This window comes from Dipodomys merriami, unplaced genomic scaffold, assembly GCF_024711535.1.
Source record: "Dipodomys merriami isolate MVZ:Mamm:240054 unplaced genomic scaffold, mDipMer1.0.p SCAF_4, whole genome shotgun sequence".
NCBI lineage: Eukaryota > Metazoa > Chordata > Mammalia > Rodentia > Heteromyidae > Dipodomys > Dipodomys merriami.
The window spans coordinates 87,230,303-87,247,322 of NW_027205603.1; the positions used below are offsets into that span (position 1 = coordinate 87,230,303).

Below are 17,020 nucleotides of genomic sequence, written 5' to 3' on the forward strand. Positions count from 1 at the left end.
CCTTTTTTTTTTTTTTTGTGGCCATACTAGGGCTTAAACTCAAGGCCTGAGCACTGTCCCTGAGTTTCTTGTGCTTTGCCACTTGAACCACAGCTCCACATCTGGCTTTTTGTTAGTTTATTGAAGATAAGTGTCTAATGGACCATCCTGCCCAGGCTGGCTTCAAACCATGATCCTCAGATCTCACTCAGCCTCCTGAGTAGCTAGGATTACAGGCATGAGCTACTGGCATCCAAGTGTGCCTTGCTTTTGAGTCTAAAATGAATTCAGGAATTTTGGTGTTGATCTGAATACTAATTTGTATTTTTTTCCTATTAGAAACCAGGCAACTTTTTATTACTAGCATATAATTTTTATTACTAGTACATATTCCTGAATTATTCACTATTTTATAACATTTTATAAGTTCCTCAAGCAAAGATACTATTCTTTTATACACTCTTCTATGTATGTTGAGGGCTGGAGATGTGGCTCAGCAATTATCACCTGCCTGTCAAGTTGGAAACTTAGAGTTCAAACCTGCAAAAAATAAAAATACTCCCAGAGATTTTTATTTTAGACACTCATTCTCACCCAGTCATTATTGTTGAGTATGTTGCATGATTGGTTTTGCTGAAATTGTTATTTCTTTAGCATGATAATAAACCTTTGGTTGTTGCAAATGTTAAATAATCTGTCTTCAGTACTTTTCGATCAGGAAAGATGATGTACAGATCTTGATTCTTGACTTGCTTTCATCGCTAGTTTAGTGGTTCCACTCTATTGCTTATCTTCATTCAATCTCATTTTGATCTGTTCCGAGCATTCAGTCAATAGTTGATAAATGAATGCATAAATACATGATGCACACCTCATAAGTAGCATGAGATCTGGATAAAATAGTCTCTTGTATAGTGTTATTTCATAAGACGGCAGAGGTCTTTCTATAACCAAGTTTCTTAACTCCTGTTTCAGGTGATCTTTCATATCATGTTTTGGTGCATACTTGTACATATGCACTCCGATTTAATGAACCATGGGAGCCATTTTGTTATATCTCAAGACTACTATTCCTACTAACTTGCTGTTTTGTGGGACAGAATGGCTGATCCCTCTCATTCTTGTGTGATGTGCCTTGCCCGAGTCAAGTAGCCACACCTTTTTCTGTTTATTCCTGTTTGTTTATTTATTGGTCTTGTTTATACAAAATTTTGGAAGTTAGACACATATACTTTATCAAATACTCATACTTTGTTGCAATTTTTTTAGTCTTCATTTACATTTTAATTTTAGCTTTTAAGATTATTTTTCTCTGTGATATGTTTCACAGGCTATAATACATTGATTTAAAAATTAAGCTGTTTTGGCATATTAGAAGTTTGTGGCATAGAAAGAGTGGCTAGCAACAGAACAGTCACATGTTTACAAGAATAATCTGAGCTAGCAGGTCATTTGTATATAATCAGGTTACTGACGAACTATTGAATATGTTAGAGAAATACTAAAAACCATCCACAGGGTTTGTCTGGGGAACCAGTTAGTGAGCTCTGGGAAGAAGTTAGGGGTAAGTGAACTAGGTTATAAAAACAGAAAGATGTCCACCACTGGTGGCTCATGCCTGTAATCCTAGGTACTCAGAAGGCTGAGATCTAAGGATCACAGTTCGAAGCCAGCTCAGGCAGGAAAGTCTATGAGACTCTTACCTCCAATTAACTACTCAGAAAAAGCCCAGAAGTGGTGCTGTGGCTTAAGCAGCAGAGTGCTAACCTTGAGCACAAAGAGGCTCAGGAACAGTATCCAGGCCCTGAGTTCAAGCCCAAGACTAGCAAAAAAAAAAAAAAGGAAAGAACATCAGTGAAGGCATTGCTGAAGCTGATTGAACACAAATACGTTCATTCATACATGCACACAATAGTTCAACAAATACTTGGGTTCCTAATACAGCACAGGTGCTTCCACAATTGATTAAGATTAACCTGTGAGCTAAGCAGCATCTGTCATCTGAGCTTGTGTCCTTGCGAGGGGAGACCTTAGGTAATCAATAAACACTTCAATATGCAGAATGATAAGCACTGCAGGAAGAACAAATTAGAGAAAGGTAAGGATGGTGAGGCTTCAACCACTCTGGAAGGCAATATGGAGGTTTCTCAAAAGACTAAACTCCCCTTTGACCCAGCAATCCCACTTCTGGGCATCTATCTAAATGTCCTCAAGCTAGGTCACACTAAAGCACCAGCACAACTATGTTCATTACAGTGCATTATTTACGATAGCTAATATATAGAACCAATCCATATACCCCTCAGTAGATGAATGGATCAAGAAAATGTGGTATACATGCACAATAGAATTTTATCCTTCACCTCTTTCATGAGGAAATGGAAAGACTTGGAAAAAATCATATTAATTGAAGTAAGCCATACCCAAAGAAACATAGGCTCTATGGTTTCCCTCATTTATAACAATTAGTATATGCCTAGGATAGTCCTGGCAGAGAATCATAATAGCTTAAGAGCTATGTACATCTGACCATACACAATGATGCTAATTGAAATGAACTCCAAGATATGGAGTTATCAACCTTTTTTTTCCCCCAGTTGTCAACCTTGATGTTACCAATGTACTGTATCTTAGTTCTTTCTTATTTTACTTCATTTTTCTTTTTCATTGGTTTATCATTGGCAATCTCTGTTGTTGATTCTGGTACTTGTATATACATTTATCTGATTCGGAACAGGGAAGGAAAATAACAAAATGATGAAAGAAGAACAAAGGATGACCTGTTGCAACAACGATACAAGACACTAGGGCAGAAATGAACTTTATAACTTGGGGGAGGGAGTGGAGAGAGGGAAGGGGTAGTGTTAGAACAACAATGGAGTAGGTAACAATGTTCAAGAAGAAATGTGCTTTACTCATGTAACTGTAACCCCTCTGTACAGCTTCTTTACAATAAAATATAATTTTAAAAAAATGAAGGAGATGACAGTCTAATACCTGGATTTTTCTAGGCAAGTGAGAGTTGGAAAATACCTGACTTGTTAGCATTATAGGAGACCATATGATTAGGGTGAGGTAGTTTGGGATATGCATATTAGATTGGAGTTTGTTGGGAAAGTTAGGTGAGGACAGAGGAGATAAATATATATGTGTGTTAATGTAAAATCTTAGCTGATGCTGGTTTTGGGGGAGAGATGAAATTTATCCTTTCGTAACCATTTATTGAATTTATGTGCCTTTTCTGTTTATAGTAGTTTGAATATTTTCTCTGAAAATGCCTTCTTAGTATTTCTATGTTGGTTTAGAGTATTAATCTCTATCCCTTCTATTTTTTGTCTTTTGTTTTCTTAAAACAGGAGTATGTTGCTGCTGCTCTGCTTTGCGTCCTCGCTACAAACGCCTGGTGGACAACATATTCCCTGAAGACCCAAAAGTAATTTGATCTACATCTACTGATCCTTCTCTTTGCTGACCCATTCTGCCCCCTGCTGACCTCCCTAAGGTTTCCCTAATTTCATTTCTCTACTTTTATCCCTATGTCTCCTCATGTACACTACTACTTTTATACTTCTGTAATTCTTAAGGGATCCTTGCTTGCTTGTCTAGTTTTCAGATCTTTTATCAGGTTCAGCACAAATCTGGAATGAAAGATTCAGTACTTTGTTCTTCTGTAGGCTAGATAGGACTTAATTTAAGTAACACTAATCAAAAACTTAAGAGTTAGTACTAGACAATTTACACTAAGTGCTCAGGATACAATTGTGAACAAAAATACAGCTTTCTACTCCCACCCTTTGCTATACAATATTGTTGTAATAGATACATGAAGTACAAGATGTTGCTTGATAGATTGAAGCACAATGACTTGTACTTTTAAGAAAGACCTTAAGAAAATGAAGGAGCCAAAGAACAAGTAGGCATTTGCTACACAGTGTTTAGATAATAAAGGAAATGGAGGACTGTTGTAGATGGTGCTTGAAATATTTTTTACTTAAATATTATTTTAATTTTTTTTTTTTTTTTTTTTTTTTTTGGGTCCGGTCGTGGGGCCTGAACTCTGGGCCTGGGCGCTGTCCCTCAGCTCTTCAGCTCAAGGCTAGCACTCTACCACTTGAGCCACAGTGCCACTTCTGGCTTTTTTCTTTTTGCTTATGTGGTGCTGAGGAATCGAACCCAGGGCTTCATGCATGCAAGGCAAGTGCTCTACCACCGAGCCACCTTCCCAGCCCTTATTTTAATTTTTTATAAAGAATATTGAAGTAATACAAGATTACTGGTTTCAAAGTAGCTGGGCTTGTATGTTTTTGCTTGACACTGCCCTAAACTTTCTAAATGCCAGTAGTCTTCCATTAAATGAATATGAACACAAATTGTTACATGTGTTTGACTCCTAGAAATTGCTGTATTTTAAAAAGCATGCAAAACCTTTCAGTAATGTTAACATTAACTTGAAATTGATATCAAATCTTTTTAAACACTTATCTATATATGAGAAGTTATGTATAAATACCATTGGGATTGTCAATATCCTGGATAATTTGTGGCATAAATAAACCCTAAGATATTGTGCCTGCCTTGAGGGAACTGACATAAAACAAAAGCTTATTAAACACTAAGGCACAGAGTGAAATCAATAAGCAACATGCAAAGTGAATCAGGTGGTAAAAATGTTATCTCTAAAGCAAGGCAGTATCTCTGTGGCTTAGTAATCTCTAGGAAACATTCTCAGAGGAATTAAAGGATATGTGCCATCTGGAGAGGTACAGAAGAGTATCCCTTTACTGCAAGGAAGGGAAAGAAAAGGTATGGGAAAGTAAGAGACACATTCAAGGTTAGGAGCAAGCTGATCTATTAAAACTCCAAATGAAGGTTCCTGAAACCTAATGGTAAAGTGTGTTTGGTGGTAATGGTGCTGACCGTGATTTCTTATTTGAAATTTCAAATGTATTAGTTAAAAGACAGAATATTCAAATAATTGTTTTCCTGAGAAGTCCGGGACATAGTTACTAAAGAAGGAGGTAGAGAACAGAATATGGAGGACAAGCAAGGCATTATCTTCAATCACTTTCACTTGTACTCGTGTGTGAGAGCTAATAAAATAGAAGTGGTTACAAAATGATTATCTTGTCAAGGGCTCAGCTAATGTTCATTTCAATAGCTGTCTGAAAAAGAAGCTAAAAGAAAATTGTCAACTGTACATACATGTAGTTATTACTTAGTTGCTATATTTCTTATTTTTAATTAACACATCCACAAATCTGGGAGTGTATTCAAACATGTCAGACAGTAGTGTAGCTGCAGAGTCCCTCCCTTCAAAGAGCCTTCTGATTTCTCATCCAGTGATGGAAGTTATAAATGGGCTGTCCCATGAAGTTTTCATAAGGACCCAGCTGATAACAATTCTTTGCCAACTGTTACTTCTCTGGTGCCTGGCACATAATTGGCATTTGATTAATATTTATTTAATGAAGGAAGAGACAGTATTATAAAATAAAACAGTGAGCTGGGCACTGGTGGCGTACGCCTGTAATCCTAGCTACTCAGAAAACTGAGATCTGAGGCTTGTTCAAAGCCAGCCCCAGGCAGGAAAGTCTGTGAGAATCTTATCTCCAATTAACTGCCAGAAAACTGGAAGTACTAGCCTTGAGCAAAAGAGCTCAGGGACCGTGCTCACACCTTGAGTTCAAGCCCTACAACCAACAACAACAACAACAACAAATAAATATAAAATTTAGCAGTGAAGATAAACACTAAACACCAGCTAAAAGAACATCCTATAAGCAACCTCACCAGAAGGCTTGGAGTGGGTTAATGAAAGTGATTTGGAGGAATCTGAGACTTGGCAGCTTACCAGTAGGAGTTACCTGGGAGAAGCAGGAAAGGATTTTCAAGGCAGATAGGTGGGCTAAGTCAAAGAAGTTATGCACAAAATTGTTGGAGTCTTCTGATTTTATTGTAAAGTAGCAACTTTAAGGAAAATGTCATAGGTCCAGATATCAGAGAGCAACTCCACTTGGGAAACAGAAAACTAACCAGAGAATGCCAACAGGTCAATTGAGGTTGAAAGCATAAGTTCATGAAATTTTAGTTTTGTAACATATTTTTCTAACCCCCTTTCCCACCTACTCTAGTAATCCTAAACAGCATTTAGTAAAGTAGCTCTGCCTGACCAAAGTATTTAGGGTTATGATTATGTAATTATGATTACATGGTTACATGAGGTTGGGGGAAATAATTAGACAAATATTGTATCTTTAGAGGTTGGAGACAGCAAACAGTTTTATAATTCCATATTGGGAACTCCTGTTGATGTAACTTAAAAAAATACAGACTAAACATAGATTAATACAGTTCTGGATACTTTTTATTCATTAGTTATAACAAAACTTTATAGTGATACCAAGTTCTGAATCATTACATAACAGCAGTATGTTGTGTATGTAAAAGGTTTATTGTGGTATAAGTGAAGGATTATAGGTATAGTAAACATTTAAGAATTTTAAATTGAAACAAATTTGTCTGTAATCTTTTCACTAAAATTCATTTCATTACCTATATACTACTGTTAGTTGAGCTATTTCTCTAGAAAGGAAAATGTTAGAATCCATTCATTGTTTATGAAGTACCATTTCAGTGGTTTCCTTACTGAGTTATTTAACTTTTTGAAAATTGCATATAATCTAGAATGGTTATTAGTAGCAGTAAGGAGGTTATACTTAAAATCAAACCAAAAGGAGAAATATGAAGCAAGCAGCACTTAAAACAAAGACCCACCCCCAAACCAAACAGTCCAAAAACCCCAGGAGGCTAAAGCCAGGTGGATGATGAGTTCAAAATGGGCTATATTGCCAGACCCTGTCTAACAAAAACAAACCTAATCCAAAGCAATAGAGACAGCAAAGGATAACCAAATAATTGAAGCATAGAAATATATATGACCTTTTTATTCTGTCATTGTTTATAGGATGGGCTCGTTAAAGCTGATATGGAGAAATTGACCTTTTATGCTGTGTCTGCTCCAGAGAAGCTGGATCGCATAGGTGCCTATCTAGCAGAAAGGCTGAGCAGGGATGTTGTCAGACATCGTTCTGGGTAAGGAAGCTAATTGCTACTCATGTCTATCTTCCTAGTCTTAGTCATCTTATTCTAAATTACCTTGCCATTTAGTCAGGCATAAAACATTGCAATAATAGGATAAAATATTGCAATAATATACAAAGAAATGTGTAAAATAGATTTTACAGCTCATGTTTTTTTAGATTTGAGGTATATACTCAAGTTATCAGTTACCTTTAGCTTTAGCATCCATTAAGTTTTGAACTCCTCTGATGATAATTCATTGAGAATTGACTTTCTTAATGTGTGATACTATAATTTACAAATCAACCTATAAATTGAAGCAGACAGAACTATCCTGTTAACTAAGTGATTCTTGACACAGTTTCAGTTTGACCTCTTGGAGTAAAAAATAACTTTGTTTGGCTTTGCTATCGAGGTCCAGTGGATATGAGCACACTAATTTGGAATTGAATTAAATATACTTTTGCCTTTAAATAGAGACCTAACCAGCCTGATCCATCCTCAGTGCTCTTGAACAAGAGTGACCTTGCCACTCGAATTTTAACTATTGCCTGTGTTGTCATTTAATTACCTAGTTTCTTGGGGTAATCCACTTCCAGGTGATGCATTAGCTTCTGGCTTTTATGCTGTTACCATTTAGAACATGTCGGTAGGTTCTGGCAAAGGTGGTTTTTATAAGTGGTTATTAAAGGAAAATTATCTAAAAACTGAATTTTAATTTAAAGACTGAAGACTTTGTTAAATATTTCCTTGTAATCTAATTTTAAAAATCACTTAGAGAGTTGAGATCTAGAAACGAATTGACATTACTTTTCTCTTGCATTTAGGTATGTTTTAATTGCTATGGAGGCTTTGGACCAACTTCTTATGGCCTGCCACTCTCAAAGCATCAAGCCATTTGTAGAAAGCTTTCTTCATATGGTAGCAAAGCTACTGGAATCAGGGGAACCAAAGCTTCAAGTTCTTGGAACAAATTCTGTGAGCAAAACTGTTCTCTCCTAATTTCAAGTTTAACTCGCGTATGTAGAATTAATTATAATTACTGGCAGGTGTAGCTTGTTAGAAAAGTATATAAGTAAAATCATCATACAAAAACTATATGATTTTGTCCCTTTATTTTAGTGGGAAATACTGGGTATTTCCAGATATAGTAGATGATAAGATAAACTTAATTTCCTGAACGATAGTTCCTTAAGACTTATCTATTTCTTTTACAGTTAGGTCAGGAAAGTTTATGGGAAATAGCTCCATAGCTGGAGAGCATGGGGTAGTGTGTGTTTCCAGAAGTTTCTTCCAGCCAACAGTGCTGTTAGGATTAATTTAATGAGTCATTTGGGCAGAAGACCAAAATCCCCAATTGTCTACTTTCAAGTAAATGTGTCTTGACCAACACAATGTATCTAACTCTGGAAGTCTAATTTTAGTTTCTTTGTAGTGCTGAGTGCATTATATCGTCAAGCATAATGGTTTTTGTTTGTTTTTTTTTTTTTACCAGTCCTGGGGCTTGAACTCAGGGCCTGGGCACTATCCCTGAACTTCATTTGCTCCAAGCTAGCATTCTACCTCTTGAGCTACAGTGTCGCTTCTGGCTTTTTCTGTTTATGTGGTACTGAGGAATCGAACCCAGAGCTTCTAGGCCACATTCCCATCCCCAACATGAATGGTATTTTATATTTATTAAAGGACTTTGTATGCTTAATTTGTTGAAATGGCCACTTTTTGTTGATGCCAACCCAGTATGACTTAATACATGTAATTATTTAGGTTCTCTTGTTTCAGGCATTTGGCTAGGTATTTTTTAATTTTGTGTTTTTGTTTTGTAAACTTTCAAATATAGAAGAGTAGGAGATGACATAGAGTATACTTATGTATATTCTGAATCAAGCAAGAACAATGTTAAGCAACAATACTATTGATAAATAATAACATGTACTACTTGAGTATCCCTAATAGCAAATTATAAATGCTCCACATTTATCTTGTTGGTCGTGGGACTTGAACTCTGGGCCTGGGCACTGCCCCTCAGCTCTTTAGCTCAAGGCTAGCACTCTACCACTTGAGCCATAGCACCACTTCCAGTTTTCTAGTGGTTTATTGGAGATAAGAGTCTCACGGACTTTTCCTGCCCGGGCTGGCTTTGAACTGCGATCCTCAGATCTCAGCCTCCTGAGTACCTAGGATTACAGGCATGAACCACCAGTGCCCAGCTAATGCTCCACATTTTTGAGCACTGTGGATCAGATTTTCAGATTACAGATATTCAGCTAGCAAAGTGAAGAAAATGTTCTATGCAAATAAGTTCTCAATGAAATCTGAAATACTTTTAGTTTTGAGCATTTTAAATAATATTCAACCTGAACTAATTTTTGTTATAAAAATAATCCATTATGGTTATGAATGTTAACTTTATACAACTTTGGCTCAAGGTCTGTAGAGATATAATATAGTATGTGGTAAGCCCTGCATATATTATGTAACTTAATTCTCATGAAACTTTCTATACCCAGAATTCAAATCCACTATCTAACAGCCAGTCTGCAATCTCTTCATACTGTGTCTCCTCAATATGCCTTCTCTTTCCTTACATATGATAAATCTGTAATGATAATACCTTTATTTTACTGATTTATTTTATCATAGACCTTATATAGTTAGAATTTAATGCTAAAAAGCTTCCACGTTAGGGGAGTCAAAATGTACTCATAGACTGGGAAGGAAGATGAGCTCCATCCAGTTCTCTGAGACAGCAGCCACTCAAATTTTATCTGTTTCTTTATGTTCAAGTGCAGTTAGTAGGAGCTGCTTCTATTTTTTTTCTTTTACTTTTATTTATTGTGAAAATACCATACAGAGCGGTTACAATTACATGGGCAAGGTAATGAGTACATTTCTTATCAAGCATTATTGACTCCTCCTTTGTCTCACCTTACCATCCCTTCCTATCTTCCCGCCCCCCCCCCCCACCAAAGTTGTAAAGTTTGTTTTTCAACATAATGTCTTGTACATCTCATTGTTGCAGTGGGTCCACCTATATCCCTATTTAAAACAAGAAGGATGGTCAATAGACACATGAAGAAATGCTCAACCTCCCTAGCCATAAAAGAAATGCAAATCAAAACAACATTGAGATACTACCTCACCCCAGTTAGAATGGCTATAATCAAGGTCTCTAATAACAACAGATGCTGGAGGGGATGTGGACAGAAGGGAACCTTACTGCATTGTTGGTGGGAGTGTAAACTTGTTCAACCACTTTAGAAAGTAGTATGGAGGTTCCTCAAAAGACTCCACATAGAGCTCCCCTATGACCCAGCAATCCCACTTCTGGACATTTACCTGAATAAACACAACAAGACCATACTAAAGCTACCAGCACAACCATGTTTATTGCAACATTATTTACCGTAGCTAAGATATGGAACCAACCCAGATGGCCCTCAGTAGATGAATGGATTAAGAAACTGTGGTATATATACACAATGGAATTCTATGTCTCCATCAGAAAGAATGACATTGTCACATTTGTTAGGAAATGGAAAGACTTGGAAAAAATTATATTAAGTGAAGTAAGCCAGGCCCAAAGAAACATAAGTCTCATGGTTTCCCTTATTTGCAATAACTAGTATATGTCTGAGACAAGCAGAAACGGTCAGGTAAGTTGATGTTAGGTGAAATGAACCCCAAGATAAGGACTCAAATGTTTTTCCTTTCTTACCATTGTTTCTAACATATTTATAAGATATTCATTTGTTGCTTTGTATGTTCCTCCCCCATAGTATAAGCTGTTTTCACTGTATTTGACATAGGAGCTACTTCTATTAATAATTACCAGAGCTTGCTAGTACTGTGATTTTTCAATAAATGACAAGAGAACAAATCTTTCCTTCTAAAAATTCTCTACAACACTGAACTTTTTTGCTTCTAATACCTTTTTCTGTTTTAAAAGTAAGGTTTTATAACAAATTTGGAAAATGCTAAAAATTATAAAAGAGTAAAGTGAATGCAAAGTCAATTCCAAAATTTAGAAGTAATTCTTCAATGGTTATTTTCTTACATTTAGTAGTAATTGCATATACAGATCATATGTGTTTTAGCACTCCCTTTTCCCTTTGTGGAGTTTTCTACTCATGTAGTTTGTATATAATGCAGCACTCTCGAGAATTGTGGTCAAATCCCTGTGCTGTCATGGCAGTTCAATGTTCACTAAGTAGGTCAATTTAAAAAAAATGACTAAACCTCTGACATGCAGTATTTCTAGCTATAGAGTGAATGGAATTCTTTGTAAGTTGTTGGACCACTTAGAGAAGACTCTGGTGATGAAACCAATATATAATACAAAATAGGTAATGGTTCTGTGTTCTGTCTGAACTTAGTACCCTTTTCTAGATAATATAAATCATGTAAAACAGCTTAGCCCTAGTCAGAGTAACTTAATATCTTTTTGTAATCTTATTTTTTCCAAATTTACTCTGTGCTCATTTCAGTTTTGTTTTCAGGCAAAGATTAATAACTCATGATTTTGGTTGAATAATCTTTTTGGATAGAGATTTAAAAATCTGTCAGTCTCTATATACTCCTGGTTGAAGTATATGCATGTATTTCTGTATTTACAGGTAAATCAGGCAATTTAGTATATAGAAGTAGTAAATTACCAGGTGAATGAAAAAGCTAGCAAGAAAAAAATATGTATTAAGGAGTTTTAGGGACTGAATCTGACACATGTAGAGTTTTGAAAATCTAGACATAATGGAATTCTTTTTTTTTCTCAATTGTGGGGCCTGAGCTCTGGACCTGGGAGCTGTCCCTCAGCTATTCAGCTCAAAGCTAGCACTCTACTACTTGAGCCACAGGCCACTTCTGGATTTTTCTGCTTGCTTATGTGGTGCTGAGGAGTTAAACCCAGCGCCTCATGCATGCAAGACAAGCACTCTACCTCTGAGCCACCTTCCCAGCTTGTAATGGATTATTATTATTTTTTTTTTTTTTGTCGGTTGTGGGGCTTGAACTCTGGGCCTAAGCGCTGTCCCTTAGCTCTTCGGCTCAAAGCGAGCACTCTACCACTTGAGCTACAGCGCCACTTCCCTGTAATGGATATTTTTCTCTTTTTTTTTTTTTGTTGGTCGGTCGTGGGGCTTGAACTCTGGGCCTGGGCGCTGTCCCTCAGCTCTTCAGCTCAAGACGAGCGCTCTACCACTTGAGCTACAGCGCCACTTCCTGTAATGGATATTTTTAATGATTACAAAGGAGGTAAAACAAGCCAGGCATGGTGGCTTGTACTATCATCCTAGTACTCAGAGCACTGAAGTAGAAGGATCATGAATTCAAGGCCAGCCTGGATTACATAGTGAGATCCTGTCTAAAAAAATAAAAGGAAGTAGAATAAATTTTTATCCTTTTAAGTATTTTCATTTACTATTGAGTGATCATGTTTCCTACCAGATATTTTGTTCTCCCATCTTGTATAAATTTTGTTCATTTGAATACTTTCACTTGTCATGTAGTAGCTGATAAAAACATTTTCTATTCACAGTTAAGAAACACAATTTGAGCCAGGCATAGTAGTACATGATTTTTGTAAACCTAGCACTGGAGAAAGACAATGAGGCAAGAACATTGTGATTATAAAGATTCAACAGGGTGTGTACAATATGACCCAGTCTCAGCAAACCCAAAAACCCCAAAGATACCATTTTGTAGAGATTATAGCCTAAATATGCCCATTACTGAAAGAAACACTGTCAGAATCTAAGAAATGGAAACAAGCTTTATAGAGTATGAACTTTCCTTCTACATAGTACGCTGCACCCACATTATAGATTGTGCTTAATATTTAGACTATTAGGTCCATGATATTAGAAGAGTTCACTATTAAAAAATTTGTTCTGCCAGATACCAGTGGTGTTGCGAGGCTGAGAATGGGAGGATCACAGTTTGAGGCTAGACTAGGCAGATAAGTTTGCAAAGACCCCTTGACACATGACAAGCTTAAAACTGGCAGATAGCTGTCCCAGTGCTCACGTGGGCTCAGTGAGTTCAGTTAGCAGAAGAGTATCTACAGAGCGAATTGCAATAGGACTGGAGGTGTGTGGCAAGTAGAAGGCTCCAACACCACAAAAGGAAAAAATTCTTTTGTGTATATGCAGTACTTTTTGGCATTTGATGTTTTATATATTTTATTGGCTTCTTGTGCAGATAGTGGAGATAAATGAGTTTGGTAAATATTGTCCATATTGTTGCTTTTGTTTTTCAGTTTGTCAAATTTGCAAATATTGAAGAAGATACACCATCCTATCACAGACGCTATGACTTCTTTGTATCTCGATTCAGTGCCATGTGTCATTCCTGTCACAGTGACCCCGAAATACGAACAGAGTATGTGTTAACTTAAAGATGAATATTGTGTTCATATATTAGATCATGATTTTCAAAGGAATTGAGAATATGAGTGAACCAGCTTGCACTGTTAGGAGCTCGGACAACCACTGTAGCTGCAGAGTGGTTTCCCAAGTTCCTCTCTGAAGTGCAGCCTGGGCTGTAGCCTAGAATGGCCTTTCATGTTCTCTGCCTGTCCTGAACCTCCTGTCATCTGCTCCTGCTCTCTCCAAACCAACTGAACATGTGGGTAGACTTCTCTTGAGGGCCTTTGAGCACCTTGATTTCTCTGCTTATCACAACTCCCAGGCTGTCCTCAAGGCTTGTTACCTCAGTCTGGTCCAGTGTTTCCTCAAATGTCTCTTTACCTAGAGATTTCTCCCTTAGACTTCGTTTATTAAACATCAGTCCTCCTCTCGCACTCCTAGTTCTTTTTGGTCTTCCTGTTTATTATATCTTTGTCTCCTCCTCACTCATCTGTAGTATAAACTCCAGTGAGACAAAGGCTTTGTTTTGAGGACTGCTGTTTCAGTAAGCACTCTGCATTGTGCTTTATTCAGAGTAAACTCACAATTAGTACTTTTTGAATAAATAGATTAATTGAATGAAGAAAAGAATGTATTCTGTTGAATGAGTCATTGTTAGACTATGATTGTCATGAACATTGACTTTGCATCTTCTTCTTGCTTCTGGATATTTCCTAATAAAAATCTGGTGTTTATATGAATACAAAACATAAATTGATATCTATATATAAATGAGAAACATTGACCTTAAAGCCAACAAATAGCTATACTAACTATAGAAAATATTTTAAGCATTACTGTATGCTATTCATCTAAAAAAAAGAAACAACCTGAATTTAGAGTTATTGTGGGAAGTTGGGAATCAAGATTTAACCTTCTTTATAAATTTTAGTTTCTTTTAAAATAAAGTAGTACTTAGAGACTTAACTAGCTTAGAATTTGCAAGCTGTGGTGTTGTTTTAACTAAATGAAGCCTCTCCTGAAAGTTATTGTAATTTGAAAAAAGGGGAAGATGTAATAAGCATTTTTCAGATATGACTTTTCTATTACTATAATTTTTCCTCAGAATAATAATAGGCCTTTTACAGTCCTTTTTTTTTTTTTAATTGATCATACATGGGTTTCACCTCTAGCTCTGGAGCTTGCTAGATATGCCCTAGGCTGTTAATTCTTTGTTATATAATTCGTTCCCTTAGAAGATGGCAAGGAATAGTTTCTTTTCTTTTTTTTTTTCTTTTTTTGTTGGTTGTGGGGCTTGAACTCTGGGCTTGGGTGCTCTCCCTTTGCTCTTCTGCTCAAGGCGAATGCTTTACCTCTTGAGCCACAGCGCCACTTTTGGTTTATTGGAGATAAGAGTCTCACGGATTTTCCTGTCTGTGTTGGCTTTGAACTGTAATCCTCAGATCTCAGCCTCCTGAGTAGCTAGGATGACAGGCCTGAGCCACCGGTGCCTGGTGAATAGTTTCTTGTCTATTCCATTCACCACTAAAATTCTTTTGTTCTTCCTAAAGGTCAGTTTTTAAATGTTTCATAAAACTTTCATGTTTCTAGTCATAGTATTTCTAAAAGGATGCATTTAATAAATATTAAGTAAAATTATAGACATGTTGTATAAGCTTACCTTATTTCTAGGCACTTATCACCCCCTAGTGAAATATCCTGTCTTTTGAACAAATTTCTACCCTTTTAGAGATTACAAAATGAATTTGAAATGTTCTGTATACAAAAAAAGGCTTATATAAAGTTCTTTTTCCTAATCATAGATCTTTCTGATATTTTATATTTGAACTTCCCAAATGCAAAGATTTCATTTGTATCATTGTGAAGCAAATGAGTAAATTAAATGCTTTAGGACAGAGGATTTTTTTTTGCTTGCTTAACTTTAATTAATAGCTCATTTAGTTTCCTCAGCTGCATTTATATTCCCTTTCATATTCTAACTTAGATACATATTTTCATCAGAACCCTGTCTTACAGAAGCCAAGGAGTGACAGTAGGGGTGAGGCTGGTAACTAGTAAGGTTTTCGTAAAACATTTCCATGGTTCTCACTAGTAACCTTCCTATATCACAAGCTTAAGCTCTGAGCTCCCGAAGGCCTTTCTGCTGTAGTGGAGTCATCCTCACCACGGCTGGGGCAGGAGTTGTTTAGGCCCTTTATGTGAATCGACTCACTGAAGTCTTTTTTCTTTTTTTTAATAAAGTTTATGAGTTCTATGAGCTTTGACAATACAGTTAATTTCTTCCACATCAGGTGATGTGTACATTCCTTTCCTTTTGCATAGTGTCAGCTGTCACTGAAGTCTTTAGAGCATTCCTAGGCTATAGACTCTGATGAGGAACTTAACATTCCTTTGGGGGCCATGGCTAGAAGGTAGTTAGCCAGATTTCAATCTGGATTGGATGCTAGCGTGCTAGCTCTTGGAAGGTAGCACTAGCACACCCCACTCCTCAGTAAGGCCCAACATCTGCTGTTCCACTAGTCTTCTGTGCTGGGTTCTCTGCGACCTTGTTCTTGTCACCCATGGGATAGCAGCGGCAGGCTTGTAAATCAGACTACTTGTAGTCATGTTAGGCTTGTCCACCTCCTGATGTGTTTCTGTTTTTGAAAACTGCCTCTGTAGCCAGAGCTTAGGGATAGGCAACATTTGCCCGTGATATCCAGCTTGATTTTTCATCTGTCACCTAGCACTGCTGTTTCCCATTCTCCCTTTCTGCTCTGAAATGCCTGCACTGTTTCTCTATGCTTTGTAAAGCACCGCTGCTTCCTTCTCCATGCTGCTTCCTTCTAATCCATGCTCCATATCTGTTTATAGTATCTGAAAGACAATGTAGATAAGCTAGTACGCCTCTAAATGGTGAATATTTTAGGTAGTAGGAAATAGAAGAAAAATGGAAGCAGTTTGGACAGGAGGAATATATTTTAGGGTCTCCATTTGCCTTGCCCTTTACAGCTTTTAAAAGCTGTGTTTAATCAATTTTCTCCTTGAAGCTTCTGCCCAAACACCTCCACCAGTAAAAGTAAGGAAGTGCAGTATGCCAGTGCCTCACACCTGTAATCTTACCTACTCAGGAGGCTCACATCTGAGGATCATGGTTCAAAGCCACCCGGGCAGAAAAGTCCATGAGGTCTTACCTCCAATAAACTACTCCAAAAAAGCCGGAAGTGGCACTGTGGCTCCAGTGGTAGAGTGCTAGCCTTGAGCACAGAGACTCAGGGATAATGCCCAGGAGCTGAGTTGAAGCACCAGGACTGGCAAAAAAAAAAAAAAAGGCTTGAGGAAGTTGGAGACTGTGAACTGGGGTGGGAAGATGGGACAGCACTAATAAATTATGTATTGATAGATTATAAGTCACTTGTGCAAGTGATGTATGTATGTACTAAATAGAGTCATGCTTTTTTAAGAAGCAGCATCTTTTGACATGTTCAATTGTAACCCCTTTGTACAAGTACTTAAAGATAATAAAAATAGAATAATAATAAAAAAAAGAACATCTCATCCTAAGAGGTGAGGGCCCCTGGGGAGGAACAGTAAGAGAGGTTTGGAGAAGCTGCTCAGAAACC

The 17,020-nt window shown here is 37.0% G+C and overlaps 1 protein-coding gene across 2 annotated transcripts in view; it reads left to right on the forward strand.

Moving 5' to 3' along the window:
- Efr3a (EFR3 homolog A) overlaps positions 1-17,020 on the forward strand; it is an 84,002-nt gene that overhangs the window by 34,518 nt on the left and 32,464 nt on the right. Inside the window, exons 2-5 of one of the 2 annotated variants that reach the window (XM_069991419.1) lie at positions 3,336-3,412; positions 6,944-7,071; positions 7,887-8,037; positions 13,310-13,431. In XM_069991419.1, coding sequence (XP_069847520.1) covers positions 3,336-3,412; positions 6,944-7,071; positions 7,887-8,037; positions 13,310-13,431 — 478 coding nt within the window. Of the gene's footprint in view, positions 1-3,335; positions 3,482-6,943; positions 7,072-7,886; positions 8,038-13,309; positions 13,432-17,020 lie in introns of both variants that reach the window. The other variant, XM_069991420.1, reaches the window with a different exon arrangement.